This window comes from Aspergillus luchuensis, chromosome 3 (assembly GCF_016861625.1).
Source record: "Aspergillus luchuensis IFO 4308 DNA, chromosome 3, nearly complete sequence".
Taxonomy (NCBI): Eukaryota; Fungi; Ascomycota; class Eurotiomycetes; order Eurotiales; family Aspergillaceae; genus Aspergillus; species Aspergillus luchuensis.
Window position 1 is genome coordinate 849,587 of NC_054851.1, and position 25,002 is coordinate 874,588.

Below are 25,002 nucleotides of genomic sequence, written 5' to 3' on the forward strand. Positions count from 1 at the left end.
GAGACCGACCAGGGTCCAAGGGACCACTAGCTTACGCAATGGGCAGATCCTTTTGCCATATTGCTTGTTTACGCTCCGCTCGCCTATTACTTACTTTGGTAAGTCTTGTTGCCAATGAACCTTTTCAGTCATTCACCCTCTCCTCTTTGCGATCAACATGCCACCCATGGCTAGGCGCTTGTAAGATGGAGCAGTAAACGCTCGGATGCAACATACCTCCACCGCAGCGCCAATGCTTATTTGCTCGCGACAACTGGGATAGAAAGACCGGACCAGGGGCGATCCTTGACAACAGGGTATATACGGTGCCCATGCCTTGTCTAGTCTGTACCAGCGTGCTGCACTTGCAAAGAACCGTCGCCTTGGTCGGTCCTTTGGTGTTCATCCCCAGAACCATCCCCTCTTTTTAATCTCATCGGCGTTAGCTCGCTGGGCCGATTACTGGTAAACCTGGCATTGAGCATGCTCACACATCTCCGATGTTACCTCTCATCTGATTAATATAACCCGTTGCTGTGATCTGCACAGCTGTCCTCTCCTTTTTGCTGTCTGCTCCTCGTTGATTTAGCGATTTTTTATCGAGTATTGTCTATAGTTTGCCGTAACCATGGCGCGACGGAGCTACCTCCTACCCACCATCATTCTCCTATGCATCACATACGCTCTTTTTTCGAGTCTACCGCCCGGTGCGAAGCCACATTACCACCATCATTTCAGAAATCCATACGACCCTCCCCCGCATAAAGAGGGTAGGATCCGTTGGCGGAAGCATGCCGAGCAGTACCCAATCTCCGATTATATCCCTCTTCCTTCGACTGCGCCATCTGCTATTCCACGAATTCAGTACAAGTTCTCCACGGAGTCGTGGTTTGCACGATGGGGACGGGTGAAAAGGCAGCGTGCGGTCAAGAAAGCATTTCAGCACGCGTGGAAAGGGTACAGGAACAATGCCTGGCTGGAAGACGAGCTCTCTCCCCTCACTGGTGGCCACCGCGAGACCTTTGCAGGCTGGGCGGCTACCTTGGTGGATTCCCTAGATACTCTCGTTATTATGGGACTCACTGAGGAGTTTGAGGAGGCCGTGAAAGCGCTTGAGTACATCGACTTCACTACCACCAGCGCCATTCAGATTAATGTCTTCGAGACTAACATTCGGTACTTGGGCGGGCTTCTTGGTGCCTACGACTTGACCCAGGGTAAATATCCGATTCTCCTAAAGAAGGCAGTGGAAATTGCGGACATGATTTATGGATCGTTTGACACTCGCAACCGAATGCCGCAATCGAGGTGGGAATGGACCAGGTAAGACACCCAGCAGATGCCTCGATTGCCAAGCGATGCCTAGGTGTCGCTAAGGTAGCATTATGACTCAGGCTGGGCCATGTTGACTGGGATCTAGATCTGCGGATGGTCTGAGCATCGAGCCGGGCCGAAACACCATACTTGCTGAACTCGGGTCATTGAACCTAGAATTTACGCGACTCTCTCAACTGACAAAGGACCCTAAATACTTTGATGCTATCCAGAGGATAACGGATTTTCTCGAGGATACTCAGGAGACAACCGATGTACCTGGGATGTGGCCCATGATGGTCAATGCTAAGGACTTGGAATTTGCTGACCCCCGATTCACCATCGGAGGAATGGCTGACTCGACATATGAGTACCTCCCGAAAGAGCATATGCTTCTGGGAGGGCAGACCAGTCAGTACCGTAGAATGTACAACTCCTTCATGAAGGCGTTGAAGAGCCGCCTGCTTTTCCGCCCGATGACTGAAGACGGCCGAGATATCCTCTTTGCTGGGAACCTCCGCGTTACTGGATCTTCAAGCCGAAATAACCTAGAGCCCCAGTGGGAGCATCTGAAATGCTATCTCGGAGGTACTGTCGGCATAGGGTCCAAGGTGTTCGACCGACCCGAAGAGTTGGCTGTCGCGCGGAAGTTGGTCGATGGGTGCATTTGGGCCTATGATATCATGCCGACCGGGATCATGCCAGAGATCTTGCATCTTACAGTGTGTAAGGACGATGATAATTGCCAGCTGCCTCAAAGCTCTCAGCCCACCAGCACCTCAAAGGATGGCAAGAAGTTGCCGCCAGGCGTGGCCGATATTCCTGACCCCAAGTATCTACTGCGGTATGTTTTCCGAAAATATGCGACACTTGTGTTCTCCATCTAATCCCATCTTAGACCCGAAGCTATCGAGTCGGTTTTTATCATGTACCGTATAACGGGGGACCGGTCTCTGCAGGATGCGGCGTGGAGGATGTTCCAAAATATTGACAAGATGACGCGAACCTCGTTTGGACACGCAGCCATTTCCGATGTTCGGGACCCCGAGTCGCCGCAGATGGACTACATGGAGAGTTTCTGGCTGGCAGAGACTCTAAAATACTTTTACCTTATATTTTCCGAGCCGGACCTCGTGAACCTGGACGAATATGTGTTGTAAGTTTCACGCTTTGTTCTCAAGGCCTCATATGGACATTTTGCTAAACATCTAGCAGGAATACGGAAGCACACCCTTTCAAGCGTCCAACTGCTTCGAGTACATAATGCGGTTGGGATTTCTTTCTGTGATAAACATGCATGGCGAACGGGCGTCGCCATAAGTGATCAACCTTTGACACTAGATGGTCTTCCTACATATGAAAAACCGTCTGATCAGTAAATAGTTTGTGAAGGCGTCATTGGTCTTTCCTATGGAGTTTTTCATTTATTAGAGCGCTAATCATATAGAGGCGCTATACTATACAATATATACATTTGCAAACACGAGATTAGTTCATCACCGCTAGGATAGTAGTAGTAGCCCAGTACTACTACCTCCAATTAGCACCAGACATGCTCAAATCAAAATGCCTATCATACACAATCGTATACTCCACATCCTTCCGAATCATCATCCTTGCACTCCCACCATCACTTCCAACACTGCGCTGCCCATCCATCTCAACAAGCTCAATATCAGGTTCAGCCACAGGACCTGCCTGATGCCCACCATCCAACCTCCTCGATACCCTCCACGATCTCCTCTCCCCATGATTCATATAAGTCTGTCTTCCAGACCCCGCTTTAGACGAATCGACCTTCCACGACTGCGACACTCCACTCGTACTCTCGAGATTCGAATCACCCGCCGTCCCGTAATTAGTGCTCACTGCCGCCATGAACGGCCGCAGACAGAAGATACTGCATGCCACGAGAGCGTAATTGAGTTCGACCTGGGCCCAGATGATGGGTGTGACGACGGCTAGTGTGGGATCGGGGGAGTGGACGAGGAGTAGGATGGTGTAGATGTGGAAGACGGAGAAGATTATCAAGCTTGGTTTTGGGGGTCACAGATGTCAGTAGGGATCTGTGCTATTCGCTTTTTGTTTGGGGCTGGGTGAAAGGTAGGTGTAGCTAGGAAGGGATGGTACTCACGGAAGCCGAAACATGAACGCAAATCCGATAGTCAGCTTGCGCTTGAGAGGCATGAATAGTCCCCAGAGTAGGAACACGGCTAGCCCGAAGATGATCAATTCTGTCGCTATGTCTAATGCGACGATGAATTGCCAGCGTTTGGACTTGAGAGCGAATTGTTAGTCATATTCTTCAGTAATATGGTAGTTGCTTGTGGAAGGTGTATACCAGATTCACACATTGCCCTCCAGAACCCTTCCAGGGGCGATTCAATTCGCAGTTCACCGCGATGATGAAAACGGCCGGTATGACCCATGCCGTGCATAGAGCGAGAGTGGCTATGGAGGCTCGGTTATGCCATTTCTGGGGCGTTAGACGAAGGTAGATGCCGCAGACGCAGCATTTAGAGATGTAGACGGTAATGAGGTAGAGGATGTCGCTGACTGTGATGAGCTAATAATTGTCAGGAAGTAATTAGTATATCTTGCAAGGTGATGATGAGGCTGTAGTAGACGCACTGTTTGGATTTTATCCACCTGATCCTGTTCCAGAAGGTGAATTGATGTCCCGAAACCATGTGACACGGCGTTAAAGAGGAGTGCTGCTTGCACGGTTGCTACTATCTATATCTCAACAGTCCTCGTTAACAGATGTATTCAAGATCCAGGTCACTTGACTTACCGTCGCTCCAAGGAGAAGATAATCATCAAATGCAAACGGCGGATGGAGAGCAATTCGCACATACAATCTGATAAAGAAGCTAACGAGAGATACGACCAAACCCAAAGCCCCAGTGATGATAATCCAAGCTCCATGATGCAAATCATCTACCACTTGAAAAGGGGGGGATTGTCCCGGCGGGACATACGGGCCGCTCATGCTATGGCAGAGGCAGGATGTGTCGATTGCCTCTCGGATCCTGGGAACAGATAAACGAAAGCAAAGACCATCATCTACGAAAAGCTTCGACCAGGATGGTGGAGATATGCTCTTATACAAGATGGTATTGTGGCCTTTTTGCTTTTCCAGGATGCGCACTCACCGTGGCTGGTTGGCTAATTTTTTCTGTGACTGAGTTAGAACCCACGCATGCGATGCAAGATACATGATGCACGTCTAGCGATATGCCTTTCTCTGGGCACACGGACCACATGCCAGGATGACAGTATCGGGGGAAAAGTAAATTCTCCATGATTAGCCAGACAAGAGGCGTACTCTGGGAGAGATCAGCAGGTCCGTTACCTCGTCCTGGATTGTCAGAGGATGGGTAATGTGCGTGAATATCTCTACAGCTAATCATCGAGGGGCTAACTTACTGTTTGAGGTAAAACATTGATTGGGAGCCCCTGTGAAGACCAGAACCTCTGTGCCGATCTAGACCGCTAGATCAAGCGCTGTCAAGGGGCTGCATATCAGCCCACGTTTAAGATGACGATCTGTCAGGTGGTACAGATGGGGTTCTGACGCAGCGTGTGGCTATGCCAAAGCAAAAAGCATATTGTCCTACAATGTTATGTTTCCAAGAAGGCTCTGGTGTTTCTAGCCTGCAGATTGGTTCCAACCCTTTGGGCTACAAGGATACAGACATGAAAGAACACCCCGAAATCGTGTGGTAATCAATCGAATGGTCCTTGGCCGGTGTCTTGACTGCTCTCCCTTCTATACTTGCTTGATCGCGATGGGCCCGAAACTCCGCTTAACAACTTTACAGAGGCATTGCTATTTACGGTAGGCGACAAAGCAAATGCAGTGGTAGTGAGGATCAGTATCGAGATCGACAATTATATTCTTCGCTTAAAGCCACAGGCCCGTGCAACTCATAGTGATGGGCACATGCTCGTGAATCGAACGTGGGAGGTTGCCTTTTCTCCCCGCGGAGACTGGCTGCCTTCCCGTCTGTCCTACCCCTTACTTGGGATCAAAACTGGGCATCCTCATCCCGACACCAAGGACATAGGAAAGCCATCATAAATACCTCGAGGTAGAGCTCTAGGGCTTTTCGGTAATGTGTTTGACGAGTCTCAGTTTTGAGTCAAGGCATCAATGTCTTGGATATATCCGTCATTGTGCCCAACTGCGAGCTCGTATAGGGATCCCGAGAATCGCACAAGAAAAAGCAAGCATACTTGATCTGCGCTACGAAGCCACCAATACGCACATACAATTCCAGGATATGTTTCAGAATTGCCTTTATCTAGCATGTCGTGTCCGGCTGAAGATTCTGACCCAGCGCCACAAGAATGCGTTGACACGGATTAATTGATACCCATCTGCCTACCGTTTTAGAGAGAGTAACGGCCATTGTCTGTGCCTGTAATCTTGCAGTGCCTATTCCAACTGAGATCATACACCCTTGGTCATTAGTCTTCATCATGGCCCTCGAGAGTGACAACATTGAAGGACGAATATATGTGGAAGGCTCTCAAAATGTTGAGAAAGCACCCAAGGGCCTTGTGGCCCCTAAGTACATGGGTACTATAAGAGACCAGCGCGACATGAGTGCTCTGGGCCGTGTCCAGGTCTTAAGGGTAGGATGCAATGTTCCATGCTATAGCTGCCTTATGCTAATGAAAGATAGCGAAATTTCAAATTCATCTCAATTCTTGGATTCGGCTGTACATTAATCTCCACATGGGAGGTCATCTTAACGTGAGTACTACTACAGAAATTATAGTACATTGGTTAATCTATGAGCAGATTATTGACCAGTGGACTGACAGACGGAGGGACCGCTGGGTTGATATGGGGCTTTATCATCGTCACAGCCGGCTTCGCGCTTGTCTTTGCCAGCATAGCTGAGATGGCATCTATGTACGTATTAAACCCCTTGAGTATTTATTGCTCGGAGACAAAGCATCCTAATAAATGATGAAGGTCACCAACATCAGGTGGTCAATATCACTGGGTATCAGAGTTCGCTCCTCGCAGGGGACAGAAGTTTTTGAGCTACATAACGGGTATGTCGAGGATATGCGCTCTCCCAGCTTAAGTCTGACAAAGACACCAGGATGGCTGTGTGCAACAGGTTGGCAATGTGCCATTGTGGCCATTGCTTATCTGGCAGGTACAATCATTCAAGGATTGATAGTGCTAAATCATCCGGATTATGAATTCGAGCGGTGGCACGGTACTCTGCTGGTTATAGCTATCACAGCATTTTCCATCTTATTCAACACATTTCTAGCCAAGAATCTCCCTATGGTTGAGGGACTGATACTCATCATTCATGTTGTGGGCCTATTTGCTATAATTATCCCACTTTGGGTACTTGCTCCGCGAAATAGCGCAAAGGCTGTCTTCACCGAATTCTACGATGGAGGCGGATGGGGAAGTCCTGGCACCGCTACTCTTGTCGGCTTGTCTACTACTATCACTTCCATGATTGGATACGATTGCTCTGTTCATATGTGTATGTGCCTCATTACCATCGAAAGCCTGGTTCTAATACAGAGATAGCGGAAGAGATTAAGGATGCATCAGAAACACTCCCCAAAGCTATGATGTCTGCAGTGGGTGTTAATGGCATTCTTGGATTCATCATGATTGTTACCCTATGCTTTACTCTGGGAGATGTCAACAACATCTTGCAGAGTCCAACTGGATTTCCATTCATCCAAATATTCTACAACACTACCCGCAGCTACGCGGCAGCAAACACTATGGCAGCTATACTCGTCATCACACTGACCGCCAGCACAATCACCGAAGTAGCCACAGCATCCCGCCAACTGTGGTCATTTGCGCGAGACCAAGGACTCCCATTCTCGTCTTTCTTTGCATATGTAAGTACTATTATACCACAGCTACTAGTACCAGTTTTAGTGACTCACGAATCAATGCACAGGTCACTCCCGGCTGGAATATACCTCTAAACTCTGTCCTCGTCTCACTAGTCGTTACTGCGCTTTTAAGTCTCATCAACATCGGGTCCAACCTAGCTCTGAACGCCGTTATCTCATTAACAATCACGTCGCTCATGTCGGCTTACATCCTGTCCATCGGGTGTGTCCTGCTGAAGCGACTGCGCGGTGAAAAGCTCCCACCGCGACGATGGTCGCTCGGCCGGTTCGGGATGGGCATCAATATTGCTAGTCTCGCGTTTCTATTTCCGATATTCGTATTTTCGTTTTTTCCACTGACAAAGACTGTGGATGCGCATAGTATGAACTGGAGTGTCGTTATGTACCTGCCAATGGTTGGGTTTGCATCGGTGTATTATTACTTCTGGGGGAGATACCAGTTCATTGCACCAGTGGCATTGGTAAAGAGGGACATTGATTTGAATGACATGTGAGGGCTGAGTGGCAGTGTATAGCAGTACGCTTGTTTTGTGTATGATACGGTCTGATAATAACTACCGTATGTACATACATCCAACGTAAGAACCTTATATCGAGCGTTCAACATTTTATCTATTTAAAGGAACACGAGTACAAAATGAGCCTCGTTCCACACGCAAGAAAAAGTCGCAGCCATCTAATGAACATCACTTCCCACCATACTCCCACACAAACAACAACAACACACTAAAATCAACTATTACTAGACATTCAAACGGACCAAAAAGCGGCCCAGTCCAGGGTAAACCCCGGCAATTGGGTATCCATCTCACCCGCGGAAATGCTACCTGCGTGACCAATGCGCACACACAAAAACTAGTAACTACTTCCTCCGCGCAAGAAACGTTACACACACACAATCACAGATCAACCGGAGCTATCTAGTCCACGGAACAACATGCCAATACTTACATCATCAGACAGGGATATAACTATTTACCGCTTTCTCAGCCTTGAAACACGGCCGGTCAGTTCTCTGTCGGGCACATCGGGACGGAATGAATACCTGATCGGTCCATCATCCCTGCCCGTGTGTCAGAGAGTGCGTTCTTATGTGTAACCGTGCGCGCGCGGCGTCATAATCTCTCCAGAAATGGGACAGGTTAGAGGCTTACGGACGATCCAGGAGTGTCGATTACACCTGATATTTATAACGAAAGGTGTAGTAGATTATTAAAAGAACCCATCCTCGAAAATCAGGGCATACCAAACAAGATGAGCAGCGAGAACAACACAAAAAAGTACGGAGACACAACGTACTTTCTAACCCACGCCAACCCATAACAGTAGAGACCGTCGCATCAAAGGAACCCACCCACACACCCGATTTAGTCACTAGTCAATAAATAACTAGCTAGCTAGCTGACTAGTTAGTTCTATCTAGTAGATAGCCTCTTCCCGTCCAGCCCCAGAGCCTTGGGTTCTAGCTCGATCAGATAAGCGCCCCCCTTCCCGCTGGGTATGTGTGCCGAAGGGGGTTGGTTGGTTGGTTGGTTGGGTGATGCTGATTGCGTAACGCGAACCCAGGCAGGCCCAGACCAAGTGTGTCTGTCTGAGGACTCGGCTGACTTTTCCGACCAAAAGAGGGAGCGCAATACTATTCGGCTTTCATCTGCTGCTACATCGGACTCTCCGACGGTAGCATATTCTGTGTGTGCCACCCCCTTACAGGAGAAACATGAGCCAGAGGCAAATGTTTGTATGAATGAGTGAATGCACGGGGCCACTCGTAACTCCGTAATTCCGGAGTCCGCTGCATCATATTGTGTAATCTGATCATACAGCTAGTCTCTTCTTCCTCTCCTGATCTTCATTCTTCCCCAGCCCGCTATGGAGAACGACGGGTCATGCCAAGTTCCAGAACGTTTTGGTGTGGTGCTAGTTGTGTTCTGGAAAGTGAGGAGGAGCTATTGAATTTAGCGCTACTGATGATGGTGTTATTATTGGGAATGATGAGCAGCTTTCGCTGGGAAAAAGGGCAATGTACTCCGGCGGAAAGGAGGTTCCCCTTTCATTTAAGAACATTACTCAAGGAGGTATAATTCATATCTGATTGATTGATTTGATTGATATGGTGAACGCGTCGGCCGATGTCGGAATGTGCCCCACTCGGAGGCCCGGGTGACCTGTCACATGCGGTTACACGGGTTCCGGTGAACGGATGGCTTTGTTTGTCATAATGTGTACGGTGTGGATTGGTTGAGGGTTGAGCAGTACACATTTTTGGTTGCGTGTATGTTGAGAACAAAAGGAAACATTAGACTATTACTCGTGATGGGTTGGGGTTACTGTCATGGTAAATGGGAAGGAAGGGAAGGAGAGCTATCAGCCGAGGTGGGATGACACACGGATGACCGGACACAGAACGCGACAAAGTTATCTGATCCGTATCCAGACTAGCCACCGATCACGTGAACGGTCAGCGGTATGTGCAACCCGAGACGGTTGTTGTTCCCTCATCCTGAGAGAATATGGGGAAAGCTATAGGGACGGTGTCGGAGCGAGATCCCGATGGGGTATTCCATGATTGTTCAATAATATCGGATAGCTTGATAGCATTGAAAGAGGAAATAACCAGACAAGTGTGCTTAACCGAGGACCGATCCTTGCCTTGAAGGTGGGTGAGACCGGATCAGATTAGATCGGTAACGTAACTCGGCTGTTGCAATGTTACGTACCGGTACGAGAGGAATTGGGAGATTTGCCGCTGTCAGGCCACTTGCAATGGCCGGATGAACGATCTGAATGCGGTCGTGGCAAGTGATCACAGGCAGTTCTGGGGGTGGGGGAAGCAATGGCTGATTAGTTAGGAAGATGGTAAATATCTCACGCAAGCCTGATATCATATCCAACCCGGGATAAGGAATCCATCCAGCTAGGCTGGCAGGGCAGTCCATTCATTTGTCTCCAATTACTACCAGGTCGAGTAAACTGTCCCGCTAGCTGCAGATCGGGCTGCCAACTCGACTGTTTCCCCGCGGGGGTCTCAACCCTGAGATGGTCTGATTGGTGAGAATGAGTTTGTAGTCACCGGAGTACATGGAAGACCTTATCAGAAGAAGACCAAAAGATGTGTCAAAAGATTCCAGGCTCAAACCCCCTCTTTGAGGGTAGAAAAGGCAAATTGCCTTTGCGTGGGATAAACGCTTCCGTCGGTCATGGACAAGACGGGTAAAGTAAGTTACAGACAGACGGTAATGACGGGAGGTTCACCGACGGGGGGCGAGTGGCAAGTCCGACCGTGGATTTCGTACCAGTTATTCATGATTGAATAATGATTGTGTGCGACAAAACAAGTCCGTCTTCTCTTCTTCATGGCTACTTTTTTTCCCACTTTACTCCCCTCCAGCCCGGCCACTTATCTGATTCTTTTTTCGCACGTGCTTGAAATCCAGTTCATCCCCCAGCTGTCTTGACTGGAATCACAGCTATAATAAAAAGACTTAACTCTTCCTCACACACCCACCCGGTCGGACTACCGGAATCCTCCGTACGCCAAAAAGGACGCCAACAGGCGAAAGGATTCCGACTAAGTAGCGACTAAATCGCCCACCATCTGATGTGCATCGTCGTCTAGTCTATCGGAACCGTTATCCCGGTGCCGTCTGCCCCAGGCGAACTGATTTCACCCCCATTCTTCGACCATTCATCATCATCCTCACCCACTGCTGACCTGTTCTCTCCGATTGCTGCTGGTCTGATTCGGGTCTCCATCACGGTTGCGGTGTCCACTAGCTGACCCGATCCACTGGCCTTCTTTTCCAATTCCCCTTTTTGTGGCTCTTCTTTCCTACATTTGACCAGCCATTATCTTGCGATTGCGTGGTCTTCGACTTTTGTCTGCTATCCTCTCTTCCTCTTCGCCAATTCCTCTGGGTTGGCGACTTAGCACCAATTGTCGTATCTTCCGCTGTCATAGAACCGCAATGGGTATGGTTAATAATCTCTCTCGCGCGTACTGCTCTATTCATGTCATTGACAATTGCTGATATCAATTCTCTGAACAGTTCACGCCGTACTTCCTCCACCGCCGCCGTCGAGGCCTGTGACGTCGCGGACGTCACTTGTTCCTAATGTGGAGCATGCGATCGTTCCCCGGTCGTCTACCTCCCACCCTGACAATCCGGTTCCAGAGGAGCCTCGTGGCGTTCGATCGCTCTCGATAACCGATGTGAACTTCAGTGTTTCCACTCCATCATCGCCAGAGACAGATACTACCGGTTCAGGGACAAGCTCGGGTGTCCAGACCCCTGCCACTGAACTCCAATCCGAGGCTGAAGATTCCACCCGCGATGGCTCCGAAAAGCAACGACGAGCATCCACCGTGCTCATTTCTCAGAACTCTGATGATATGAGACGTATTCTGGAGAACGTGGGAGCTAGCGGTACACAGAAGCTTCAGCCACTTTGCTGCGGTGGTGGATGCTGCCGCAGCAAGCCCTTGGTCAACTTCACTCCTCCACTGGCTGGAGTGAAGGCCATCACTCCTCCGGATAACAAGGCCTACCAATGCCTGAAGCTCAATGTCGATTATTTCACCTTGGACAGCGAGTTGAGCAACGTTGCCCCTTTGCCCGAGAAGACTGTCTCCTTCTCGTCCGTCCCAGGCTACGCAGTAGATGTGCAGCTGGGTCCGGCAGACCATCCTCCTTCTTTCGTCCAGCCTCACCCACCGTACAATGTCTACCGGGCGCCCTTGTACCATGCGCGCGAGCTGACAGGGTCAGGTGCGGAGAAGAGGACGTATCACTTTGACATCGACGTCACCGACTACCCTGCAGAGAGTGGAAACGTCGATTTCATTGTGGGCGGCGCCATTGGAGTGTGTCCTAAGAACAAGGAAGAGGAGGTTGATGACATCTTTGACCAGCTTGGTGTTCCCAAGTTTCTCCGTGATAAGAAGATCGTCGTGCGCACTGAGAAAGGCCGCTGGCCTACCATCTGGGGTGACGACCAGCCCCGGGAATTGATCACCACCCGGCGGGAACTGCTGAGCTGGTGCTCCGATATCCAGAGTTATGCTCCCAACAAGGCTCTGTTCCGCCTACTCGGCGAATATGCCAGCGATCCTAGCGAAAAGAAGATTCTCTTGTTCCTTTCCTCCGCCCAGGGCCAAGGTGCTTTCTGTGACCTGCGCACCAGCTCCCACGTCACCGTCTCCCAGTTGCTTCACGCATTCCCTTCCTCTCACCCTCCCTTGGATCACCTTCTCTCCGTCCTGAACACCCTCATGCCTCGCTTCTACTCCTTGTCTCAAGATCCGCTTCTATCGTGCAAGCAGAAGGGCTCGGTGACACGGCGTGTGATCGAGGTTGCGGTAACCGTGGCCGAGTCTGAGGACTGGAAGGGAGGCCTCCGTACTGGTGTGGGATCTGGATACCTCGAGCGCGTTGCACGTCGATTGATTGACGCCGAGAAGAAGGGCATCGATCCGCAGACCCTTGACCTCCACGTACCCATGTTCCGAGGCCTGATGGCCAACCCTCTAGCCAAGCGCTTCGCATCGGATGGCCCCATGCTGCTTATCGGAGCGGGTGTCGGCATCGCTCCGTTCCGCGGTTTCGTGCAGCGACGCCTGCAGTCCGCCAATTGTGCAAACAAGGTCTGGGTGCTGCAGGGTGTTCGCGACTCTTTGCTGGACGAGCTCTACCGCGGCGAGTGGGGTGTGGAAGAAGAGAAGGTGCGAACAGTTGTGCAGAGCCGTCGCGGCGAGAGCAAGTACGTTCAAGAGGAGGTCCGGAACCAAGCTGATCTGGTCTGGTACGTGATCAACGCTTTGGACGGGCGTGTCTTTGTCTGCGGTAGCGGAAAAGGCATGGGTGAGGGCGTTGAAGCCGCCCTGGTCGACGTAGCCATGGCCAAGGGCAACCTCAACATGGAAGAAGCGACGTTGTTCTGGGAGAATAAGAAGGAAGCTGGACAGTACATTGCCGTAAGTTTGACCGGCTACTGCTACTCCATTGTTAAACTGAAACTAACCCCTGAACCAGGAAACATGGTAAATCCTATGAGCAATATACGAAGCTAGCCAAATTGACTTTGGCTTTACTGCGCCATACTGTGCAGTCTAAACGCGGTGACTTTGCATGACAAGCTCACAACATACATGCTTTCTTGCATGTGACATCTTTCATTTCCATTCGAACCTGTATGACATTGATCATCTTGCCGGGTATCTTGATTTTAATATTGCTTTAGCGGGAATGGTTTTTGCTTGTTTTGTTTTCGATATCTTTTGTTTTTCTTGTATCTACGGTTGATCCGGGATTACCATCAAAGAACGGGATGGGCATGATAGATTAGTACTTACCTGGTAGCGATACCTAATATATGGGTTGTGTACAATTGACAGAAGCATGAGTAGAGCATAAGTTAGCAGCCGAGCGAGATGTCATTGGCATGTAGTTGAGTCCGTCTTAGTGGCCTCTGGTGATGGCCTTGGTGACGAATATATAAATGTACTAGTCCAGCTGATGTACTCATGGTACTCGCTCTTTCTCATCTTCATCTTGTTACTACTAGTAATATTACTATGAAATAATTTCGCCCAAGTGAAGCCATAGCTATGTTGATCTGCTTCTACTTACGACCGGCACTGCTTCTAGTACAAATATATATATATGATACATTTCCACTGAACACCAACTACCGTAACCACCACCACCACCACTACTACTTCGTACCTATCTCCAACTCACCACTCGAAAGCACCAACTATCATATGAAACCAAATCGACCTAAAGCAGCAAGCAATCTCACCCCCTCCCTTCCGGCTACGTTACTAACAGTCACTCGCTGGAAACGCCCAGTTGCCCGTGTGGTGCGATGAACAAGTTTCAATGCCATGTATGTCACAACAATCACTACTACTTTTAACTGCTGATACCATTGATGATGGAATTCAATGAATGTATATATATATATGAGGTTATTAGAAAGTATTATCAAATTATAACCGAATGCTGTCAGAAGAAGTCAGACACTTTCGTACCACACCCTAGCGTTTTTATCAACCCTAACTAGTAGATACAGGCGGTACGTCTTCGTGTAGGTTATATCTATCTATCTATCTATATAGTATATACAGAATAATAAAGTAAAAACCTCAGAACTTCTTATCACACCCGATTTAGAGACAGCGAAGGGAGAAATATAAATGAAGAACTGTCTCTGCTCTTATGAATCTTTCTAAATATACATTGGATATATTCTCCTTCCTGACACATCGCGTATATCTAGTTTTCCCATCTTCAACTGTTGCATTTTTTAGCAGTCGCCGGGGATCGATTCCACTATACTCTGTATGAGCATGGAGTCGAGAGATCTCTCTCGATAATGCCTTTTTCTTTTTGTTCTTTCGTAGGAGTGTCATCCAGGGTGCATCACTATATATATATATATACAGGATAATTAACCCATAATGATACTGTACTGTATCCCTCCCATCCTCTCTAATTCTCTCATTAAATCCCTTTTGAATTAACTACTCAACTCCAATCTCTGGGATAGTAGAATAGTTCCTGACATCCAAGTAAGTAAGGTTGAAGGTTATATGTCATTTAGTAGTATTGGTGAATATCCAAGTACTAGAGTCGAGTTAGGTTAGTATACAATTTGAAAAGAAAGAAACCCGTGGGTAGATGTGGAATAGGTGGTATCAAGGAGGAATTGGCCCTTTTTCAATGATGGCAATTCATCAAAGGAAATTTTGATGGAGTGGTACTTATTTACTGTTGTTGTCCCTGTCGAAATGATGTCTATATATGAAGATGTTGGGTACGTGTGTGTCAAAGGATGGAATGTAGAAAAGACGGATTATGAGGAGGAGGAGTTATATTACTGGCTATTTTGATGAATTGAGTTGTTGTTTAGATTTCTGGATGTAGTCTGTAGACTAGAAATCTTGCTTACTGATGAGTAGGGATTATCTTTTGCAGTATGATAAATGTTCAATTGCCCGCATCTGGGACGGAGGTTTCAATGTCACGCAGTATCCTATCTACTACTAGTTATATAGTAAGTTCAAAAGTTTATGTGTGTGTACTACAATTATTGGGTTATTAAGTTGGTAAAACCAGGGAATGGTACTTAAGCAAGGTTATGATACTTAGTAGTTCCAAAGTAGTAGGTAGTATTCATCCCGCGATAGTTTAGTGAGCCGTACATATATATGTATGATCTAGCTACTAATACTATAGAAGCCAAATCTCGTACGGGTAGAGTTTATGTTCTGTGAAGGGAGGAACGGGGAGGTATCTAGTGGACAATTTTTCAAGGGATAAAGCCAGATCGGACAATAGACGCATTGTCACGCAGGGGGCTAATGTCAGATGACTGCTGGCATAGGATGGCAAGGCTTAATAGAGGGGTAGTAGTAAAGGTTGCACAGCGCATGAAACGGTAGGTAGAAGCTCCCCACTCAGATTGCGTAAGACCCCTGAAGGCACATATATGCAGGTTGGTTAGTGTGTGTGTGAGTGGCGACAGACAAGGGGCAATGGTTGGTGTGTATACAGAGTTGAACTAGTATTGATGTATAACTTCGAATTGGGCGAGTTGTCAGGACAGGAACCTCGCGACCAATGTCGTATAACCAGGCCTGGTGATTACCCCACCAGATGACTCGCAAAGGCAACTCTAAACCAAAGCATAAGCCCACTCAGTGTTACCTTTCCATCAGGGCACAAGCCTGGACCTGGTCTGGCCTGACTGACTTAACCTATCCCGGACATATGGATCTGGTATGTTCAACCCGCCAATTAGACAGCGTCGGCTACTTTTTCCTACCCATCAGAAGCCCCGGTGAATCAAAACAACTCTTCAAGTTTCACTCACACCCATCAGATGACACGAGCCAGGAGCCGTGACAGGGTGCTGTGGATAGGATCATCGCGCTATGAACATCCACCAGGCGACAGCACGCCAGGCAGCAAGAATCCCGACATGGCACCCACGTCATGCCGGTGCGTCTCGCGACGAGACATGCAGTTTTGAGTTTCACGACAGTGTCAAATCTAATGCATATCACACTGGAAGAGGGCAAGGAAACGAGGGATGAATTCAACGGCGTAGATAGAGTTATGACCCTTGTTTCAAAATCGCTTCGGGCTGGAATGCGAAACGTTGGTGACGGATTCAAGCAGGGAATCAGCTGGTGTCTAAACATAAACAGTAAGGTTGGAAAGTCGATTGGTCCATCTGTTGGTGAGGAATATAGTGGCAGATTAAGGGACTATACAAGCATGGGTTAATCAATCAATCAGTAGATTGAATCGGAGGATGCCGGAATTTGGCCCCCGAGAAGTCTGTATCCCCTTTCGGCTTCCCCCCAACGCGGGCACGGAATTTCAAGGGAAACCTTCTCTGGGACAACATACTTGGAAGGTTACTATCGAGGCACATACAGGACCAGAACCATGGCTCCCGACCCACTAATGCACACAATGTCTGGCACTCATCCCTGGTTTCCCATCCCGAACACAGAACAAGGGAGAGGGAAAGAGAGGGAGAGGAAAGGGGAAAGGGAGAGAGAGAGGCTGAATAACGATGCCATTACTCCATAATGCTCTAGCAAACCGGGGGTAGATACTCACCCTAATCGCATTTTTTGTTTTCCCCCAACCACTCACTCCGTTATTTCGATCGCTAGTTCGCATAAACAGGAACAAAAACACCCCACACCAATGCAGTAGCAGAAGCGCGATTCTGACTTTCAAACAACGGCCGTCATGTCTATTTTAGGCAGGTTAAACCCCGGAAGAAAAACAAGTCTGAACTGTGCAGACTGGCGCGGTTGATCACAATGCCATGCTGTGATTTTCTGATCAGCAGCAGCCGTCTCTATCATAGGTCGATCCTCCGCTCAGCCAGACGAACTGATGGGGCCGAGAAGAAAGGGGGGGGCCCATTGGCTTGGGAGGTGGGAGGCCAGAACCCAGTTAAGTGATCGGACACGCTGGTTGCCGCAGCAGGAATATGGTGCGGCCTTTCCCTGCCATGTTCTAGAAGGCCAGTGTTCTTTTTTGGGGCGGGGAGGAGATGGAGATGGGGGAGAGAGGAAGCCCGTGGCGGTCCATCTCTGCTGGGGGAGTAAGTAGAGTTCAAGGAGGAGTTTGGTTACAGCCTCGGGTTAAGTTTGGGGCTAGCGATAGATGCAATAGAACCTCAGGCTATTGAAGGCGCCATTCTGAACTGGGCAGTTGGTGCCCGCGAAGGAGGCGCCCCAAAACGGGGAAAACCTCGGAGATTTCTCACCGTCAATCAATGCATCAGGGAAGTTTTTGGAGAAGATCTCGTGGGCGGCGATGGCGGGTGAGACATCCTGGAACCGGGTATGATGTCAGTCGCGTTCCAAAGGGAAAGTTTGTTCGTTTTTGACTCGCTCCTCGCATGAAGGTGCCAGCATCTGAATTGGACAAGCCATTTTGAGATGCAGCACAAAGTAAGGTGGTGATACTACTGATGTGTACTTTTTCAATGATAATAAAGTCCATTCTGGGTTCAATGGGGTGTCTCTTCTCATTATCCAACCTTGCCCTAACTTACTACAATCACAAGTGACTAATGAAATATCAGATAGAATAATATTAATAATAATATTAACCATCAATTGACAGGGATTAGGGACTACGTACAAAGTTAGGTTTATGTGGCAGACAAACAATGGTAACAATACCGAGGGACGGGAGTCAATTCAGGTCAATCCATTGTCTCCAAGCGAACTACTACTGACCTAAGAATCTTACTTTACTTACTCCGTAACTATTCATCGACTACTGACTAGCATCTTGGTCCTGTCAGATGCACGACCCTTTAGTCCGTTCGCGATGGATGCCGATGCTGGCCCGTCAGGCGGATCCCAAGGACCAGGAACCAGTGGATGGTGACACCGCAGACAGGGGGGGCGATGGGCGATGACAAATAATGCCTCCAAGTGGACAGTTTCTCTTGCCCTCCATCCTTCGGGCTGACTCAGGACGCTTGCTCTGCCACAGTGTCACAGCCGAGCCGCTGGGTCAGCCATCCCCATCTTTGAGTGCGCGATCCATAGTTGCTGGTCTAGTTCTTGACACTTTCCCACTAGATCGTCTGTTGCGACTCGTGCAACTTTCGTTTCACCATTCTGGGGAACTAAAAAAATTTTGTTCTAGAAGAACTGTCGTTGAGCAGTCGGAGTTTCCGAAGAGCGGCAGAGTCCCAGGATCATCATGAAACTGCTTGACCCGCGGTTGCTTCGATCTCTTCTTTTCTTTTACGAGAAATGTTTCTTAATTTGTTCCCGTTTTAAAATCTATTCAGATGATCTTGGATGTACTTAGACTATACATAGACATCCGGGTGATGGCCGGATGATCGGGGGTTGGATTGGTCTGACCTGCGAGATCCAGGCTGGGATCTACACCCTTGCTCCATTCCTGCACGATCTGGGATCTGACAACAAATTTTTTTCTTGGGAAGGGAAATTAAAATAATTTAAAAATGTTAGAAGATAAAAAGGCAGAAAAGCGCTAACCACTAGACTGAATCGGGCATTCCGCTGCAGGTGGCCGGGCCCCCCTCTCGGTGGCAACAATAGGGCCTGTCATTTTTGGGCAAAACTCAGTCACCAGCCTCTTTTGCCCTGCTGCTGACTGCGTCATCGGTGGCTGATGTACGCGCGCAGCCACCTTTTCTTTCCTAATCGGGAAGTCTCCCATCACCCCTAGTCCCTATCGAGCACAAAATAGTTCACCTAGTCTCAACTCTCTCGCTCTCACCGTCAGAAGGCCGCCCCCTCAAGGGCACCAGCTCAATCCGAATAGTTCCATTCCTTTACCGCTATCTGCTATACTACCCACGACATGCACTAGGTAGGTCATGGATCTCTCGCTAAACACCGCGCTCCGTCGCCACCCCCTTCTCTCAGTGAATCGTGAGTCCTGCACGACTGACCAGATCGTAAATTAGTGTTCACCCAGATCCTATTGCGACACCGCAACGGGCACGTTTTACTAGTCAATACTTCATACTCCATACTGGATACTACTAAAGGATTTCCCAGCAAGGCCGGCAGAAGCTCTTCCTGTTTGGGAAGGAGCCCGTGGTATGGAGACTGGACAGACTGGGTCCTCCTGCGATTGAGGCTACCCTCCCATTGACAAATCATTCCACGACGAATGCAGCCCTGATCTGGCAAGCCACGAGGATCGCTCCATTTAGGTTTACACGCGAAGACCTGACGGGCTTACTCGGTCTGGAGACTTCAGCGCCATCGTTGGTCGTTAATTATGGGTCAGCCACAGACGAAACTTTGACCGTCTGGCTGGTTCGTACCGAACTCTCCTGTCAATTGGCGCGGGGCAGACAGCCAACTAGAGAAAATGAACAATGCTCTTTTCAGATACCACCCCGGAGATTAGTACTGTCATCGCTCAAACTTTGCTTGTCATGATTCGATGTTTCCGACTTAGGGTTTTGTGCTTGAATAGTCGGGCAGATGCCGAACCTCCGATCTCAACTTCGTTAAAGTTGCCTTAAGCTTTGGACTAACTTAGGCATCAGCATCAACTTTGGGCTCGTTGATCGTAATTGATTTGGACATCCTTCCCCCAAAGTGTCTGACACCTGGGCTTAACGTCTTGGGATGCAGAGCAGCGGCGCTAAGAGAGACAAGAGGAGCAGACCGTTTATGGGCTTCCGCATTACGGACATGAAGTGGAAAGTTTAGTAGATTTCTCTGGGATTAGACCTTTTTGTGAAGATTTGCGGACAGATGGCGTCAACAAACTCTGACCGGTCTCTGTTAGCTCGCTAATATTGGGTACACAGTAGTGCAAACCGGGCGTGTGTGCGTCTACACCTCCGCTCCATCTCCCGCTCACTCACTCACTCTCGGTCTCGCTCTTTCGGACGATAAGGATGAGACAGGGAAGCGGATCTCGTCTGGTCTTGTTCAGCGCGCCACCCATAGGAGTGGTTCTGATCTGTCCCCACGATAACAATCCGTGGGACCGACACGTACTGGGTAACCACTATATTTTGTCTAATTACCATTGCGACTCGGTTGATGCCAGATCCCTGGGACGGAGTACACATCGTGCACACTCCCGCTTTGCTTGGCCCGTGACTCTGTCATTTGTCATTTGTCATTGGATGCGGCGGTGATTCTCCCGTTCCAGGGGGAGGAACCAATCAGCCGGGTCGCTTTCCAGAGCGACTTTTCCGATCGTCCCACCGGTGGAGTACGTCATGGGCTCGTGACTGGCGGACACGCCCAATCCATCCCATTTTGACACTAAACGCAAATGGAGGAATGCGCCCCGTTCACACTAGACTAAAAAGTCACTACTACCGACTGTCAACTCGCTCCATTTTTCAGCTCTGCCATGTTCATGTTCTCTATCCGTGGCGGGATCCAACCATTGCCCAGACTGGCCCCACTGCCCACTCACCGTCCACAGTAGACTTAAGACTAGTCCATCATGTGTCTGGGTTTCTCATTGTCAGAACTATTAATCAGTGTACCATGGATGCACACCTCGTCCCTGTCATCGCTCTTGTTCTCATGTGGTTGTCATCCCTGAAACTGGATCCTAAACTTTCTCTCCTTTCCTTTTCGGCGGCTTTTTCCTGGATTCCCAGAGCTCTCCCGAACTTTGGATCAAACTCCTCATCCTCCTCGTGCGCGGGCGCTGCCCGTCACACCAAAAGGGGAGGAGGAGAGGGGGTGTGGTTCGGGATCCAGACAATTTACAACTAATTAATCCCACTTTATCGCAATAACAGTCATGCATATCATTCGTTAGCAGAGGGCACCAGGTCCAGTATTTGACTCTCCGATCCTAATCAAACCGAGTCATTCCCAACTTTTGCATGGACCTTGCTTGGTCGCGGCCGACAAAATCACATCAACCCTTGTAATGAATCCTGATTCAATCTGCCACATGCAATTTTTGCCCCTCTAATCGCGGCATGTCAACCTCCAATACCCACCTCCTAACCGACAAGCTGAGATGTCATATGCACGGGCAATGGATCTTGCATAATATATGGGTAATAGTGACCAATCATCTCCTAGCCCGTACTCGTCTAGATGGCATTGGCTACCGACGTTAGTCATGTTACCTACTCAAACCACGCCGCTACGAAGGGATAGAGGGGGGCCTTGCGGAGAGGGTAGTAGCCACGCTCGCTATAGAAAGAGAGGGGCGATGGGGAAGGAGACCGAGTGACCCTGGAGGGAGAGAGACAACTGTAACTGACGGTATTGAACGTGAGGCTCTCCTCTCCTCCCCAAAAATCGGCAGCAGCGTTAAACCGGTGATGAACAAGGTCACCCACATTCAAGCCAGGTGGCTCTAGTCTCCGTCAATAAATTTGAGCAAGGTTATCGTGTAGTGTTACTTACCATGGGTCTCTTAAAACCGTGGAAATAATTGGTCAATATTACTAGTAACTGACTGCCGTTAAAAACGGACAGCGATGGAAAAACTGGGAAGACAGGCCGACGTGGATCTTCTGACCACAGATTGCAGCTCATCTGGAAAAGCAAGTGGGGTCGGGTCCATGGAAAAAGAAGAACACTTTCGGCGATCAGCCCTTCCTTGACCCGGAAGTTGGGACCTCTGCTAGTCAAACCCGATCAAGGGCCTTCTCCTCTTCTCTTTGCTGCTGCCGACCTATGACCGACCGAATTTAGCTTCTGATTCTCTTCTGTCATTCAGCTGAATTTCCCCGCTGTGGGAAATCCTTCGAGACTTGTCAAAGACTCGTCATGAGAGTGCACCTACCACTGGAGTTGTTGATACTACTACTACGTATTATCATGATCGATCTCGATGAGATGAGACCATCTAACCGGTCGATCGGACTTTCGCCCTACCTAATTACCTTGCAGCGGGCGTAACGCCATAGCCGTCACAATTTATAGTAAGTAGTGTAGCAATTCTGCAAGGCAGGTTAGGGAACAGGAAATTTGTGAGATGGCGTGGGCACACTCGCTCCTTGTCTTGTCCTGCTGTACAGTGGTATTTATTAGCGTGTTATTCAGTGGCTTTGATTAACTTTCATCCTAACCGTCTTAAATCTAGGCGCATACTGTTTGGGGATAAGCTATGACTTGTGATGCACTTGGTAGTCTCTGCTTGGTCAGAAGTGGCCCTACGCGCCTGTTCTGACACCAACACCACTGTGGAGACTAAACCCGGCGATCTCATGTGCTAGATATTTTGCTTTTTCCTCTTTTCTTTTCTTTTCTTGATTCTCGCTTATTTCCACCTTCTTTCTTTATTTAATTTTAATTTATTCCCATCTGCCAATTCTTATTTTTCTCCCCTTCTTTTTTCCTTTCTTGTGTGCATTTTCCTCGACTCTCCGCCCGTGATTGGCTTGGAATTTCATAGCTGAAAAATGAATTCCTCCCACACCCCCTCCCTCCCCAAACTAAGCCCCGGCCCCTCTCCTGCATGACCACTAAGATCGTTTTTGGCTAGACCTGCAGCCATGCCTGCTCCGGACCGTTCCTGAGCGAGAGGATTTGCTTCCTTGCTTCTCCTTAGCTTCCCTTCCGTGCAGTACGGACTGCATTGGTGTGTCAATTGGTTGGCCCAGTTAAGTGATGGGATGGGATGTGGCCTACATGAGAGGAGGAGGCGGGCGTCAGTCCTTACTACCACCCTGTGCAACGTAGCTGATGAGCGACTAATAGCAGCGCTTGCTCTTAAAGCCCGGCGGCCTACTAGTACCTACTACTTACTACCTGACGATTACTTACGCCTGCAGGAAGCTTTTTCCGTAGTCTTTTGAGTCAAGCACGGTTGGCTCGGTCTTGTACTACCCCCACCTTATACGGCATTTAATTAAGCAGAGACAGCAGCAGTAATTAAGTGAGACGTTCTGTACCACCTTTAATTCTGTGGGCAAACCCCGAACATTCAGCTAATATTTATTATTATTTTCCCCTCTTTCTTTCTTTCTTGCTCGCTTGCTTGCTCTCGCCACCGTAAGTCGTAAAGTTTACTCTTGGGTAGGTAGTGTACTTACTTACCTCAAGAAAAATTAAATATTACGAATTGCTGCCATACTTTATTGACTCTATACTAGTAGCACGATCATTCACTCACCGCAAGGATTTCGTGATTATTATCGTTTAGTTTTTAGTTTTTTAGCTATACTTTATTTATCTATCTACGGGGCGATCAACCATCCGAAAACCGCGGTTCCCATTTAAAGACCATCAATCTACAGATTACCAGGTAATCGAAATCCCGTGTTGTGTTTCACCGGGTGAAAAAAACCACCCTAAAAAAAGAAAAGAAGGGGAACCCGGGTTTGACAAACAGTCTAACCGACTTAGCTCGTTTCTGGAATTTTACCAGTTACGAACATGGATGGGGCGTGTGAGGCGGGCAGACACACACTCATCACTCAATCACACACTCTCCGTGTTGAAGGGCAAGGAGGAAGAAAAGAGGGGACAGAGGGAGAGGGGGGCCCCGGAAGGAGTTCCTTCCCAGTTTCAGCTTCGTTTTGTCCTGGCGTGAGCCAGCCTAGTCTAGCCGATGATGCCGCCAACCATCTCGGACTCCCCTCCCCCTTCCTTTCCCACACAACCCCCGACATATGTTAGTGCTATTCTGAGGCTAAGTTGGCTCCTGATTAAGGCGCCCGCGGGGGGGAGGGATCCCGAGTCATTCAGAACAGGGGATTTAATTGCGATGAACTGCCCAAAAAGCAAAAATAGGAAGGAGTCTCGGAAAGGAATGGAGATTTGGGGGTAGTTTATGGGGATGGGGTATGATCGTTGGTGCATGGTAGATAAAACATAAGCGCCACCGATAATTGATGAGACAGGTTGGCAGTTTGATGATGAGAAAAAAAACTGTGACTACTGTATACTACTTACTTACTACTTCGTATAATCCCTGAAGCGAGCAGCAGCAACAACAACAACTTCCTCGCACCTCATGGACGTTTCGGGATTTAGCCCTGGATACTACTATCGCCATCCAGGTATCTCTGCCTACGTACCCTATCTAGTTAATTGCTGGACAGTCAAGGATATCTAGTACATGCATGCATCGCACTTGCATGGGTTACTACTAGACTAACACACGGAATACGCTCAGATAGGATTTCCTGATGGCGATGGCAGACGAAATTACCCAACTGAGTAGGGGTATTTAGTATCCAGTCAACAGACAGACTAGGATGTTCAGTGAACTGTCCACACCTTTGTAACGCCACTGAGATAATCGCATCTTTTTTATTTTTACTATGTATTATTTTTATAACTTTCTTTTCTTTCTTGCTCCAGTCTTTTTCCCTCCTTCACCCCCTCTCTACTAGCTGTTCGACGCAGCCTCCCTGCGCCCGAGACGGGTAATCACTCCAGATCCCGAGCCCTTGGCACCATCTGTCAAGACAACCTTAAGAGCGAACATTATTATTGTTTATCATTATCGATTCAAGGCGACGAGAAGGATGGGGTGACCAGGAAAAGAAAAGAAAGGAAAGGTCCGACATAAAGCAAAATACAAGAATGGCATTATTCAAAACAATCATAATAACAACAACCACAATACTAATAACAATAAAACCAAAAAACGTCAACGAATCACATTTTTACCCTTTTCTCAACAATTTTCTGATTGAGTGAAAATAAAAACCATTTCCTGCACAATTTCTCATTCCTCTCTTTCTCCCTCTAGTCTGCTAGGAAAAAATAATCCCCCATCTTCTTCAGTCTTTCCCCCCCGTCTCTCTCCCCTTGTGCATGCC

General features: G+C 48.5%; 4 protein-coding genes across 4 annotated transcripts; 3 read left to right on the forward strand and 1 right to left on the reverse strand.

Annotated features, from left to right (window-relative positions):
• Window positions 1-607: 607 nt before the first annotated feature.
• AKAW2_30306S (glycoside hydrolase family 47 protein) lies at window positions 608-2,557 on the forward strand (the record flags this gene model as incomplete). Its single annotated transcript, XM_041686806.1, has 4 exons — window positions 608-1,302; window positions 1,400-2,137; window positions 2,192-2,449; window positions 2,509-2,557. 4 exons carry the CDS (start codon window positions 608-610, stop codon window positions 2,555-2,557), a joined length of 1,740 nt encoding a protein of 579 aa, XP_041540753.1.
• A 266-nt stretch (window positions 2,558-2,823) lies between these two features.
• Window positions 2,824-4,285, reverse strand: AKAW2_30307A (uncharacterized protein; the record flags this gene model as incomplete). Its single annotated transcript, XM_041686807.1, has 5 exons — window positions 2,824-3,325; window positions 3,428-3,570; window positions 3,635-3,859; window positions 3,925-4,029; window positions 4,088-4,285. The coding sequence occupies 5 exons, from the start codon at window positions 4,283-4,285 to the stop codon at window positions 2,824-2,826; spliced, it is 1,173 nt and encodes a 390-aa protein (XP_041540754.1).
• Window positions 4,286-5,778: 1,493 nt separating this feature from the next.
• AKAW2_30308S (putative GABA permease) lies at window positions 5,779-7,700 on the forward strand (the record flags this gene model as incomplete). The annotated part of the gene is made up of 7 exons (XM_041686808.1): window positions 5,779-5,934; window positions 5,985-6,055; window positions 6,104-6,217; window positions 6,281-6,363; window positions 6,414-6,815; window positions 6,863-7,188; window positions 7,251-7,700. The coding sequence occupies 7 exons, from the start codon at window positions 5,779-5,781 to the stop codon at window positions 7,698-7,700; spliced, it is 1,602 nt and encodes a 533-aa protein (XP_041540755.1).
• Window positions 7,701-11,171: 3,471 nt separating this feature from the next.
• Window positions 11,172-13,247, forward strand: AKAW2_30309S (FAD binding domain protein; the record flags this gene model as incomplete). Its single annotated transcript, XM_041686809.1, has 3 exons — window positions 11,172-11,175; window positions 11,253-13,177; window positions 13,236-13,247. 3 exons carry the CDS (start codon window positions 11,172-11,174, stop codon window positions 13,245-13,247), a joined length of 1,941 nt encoding a protein of 646 aa, XP_041540756.1.
• Window positions 13,248-25,002: the final 11,755 nt, after the last annotated feature.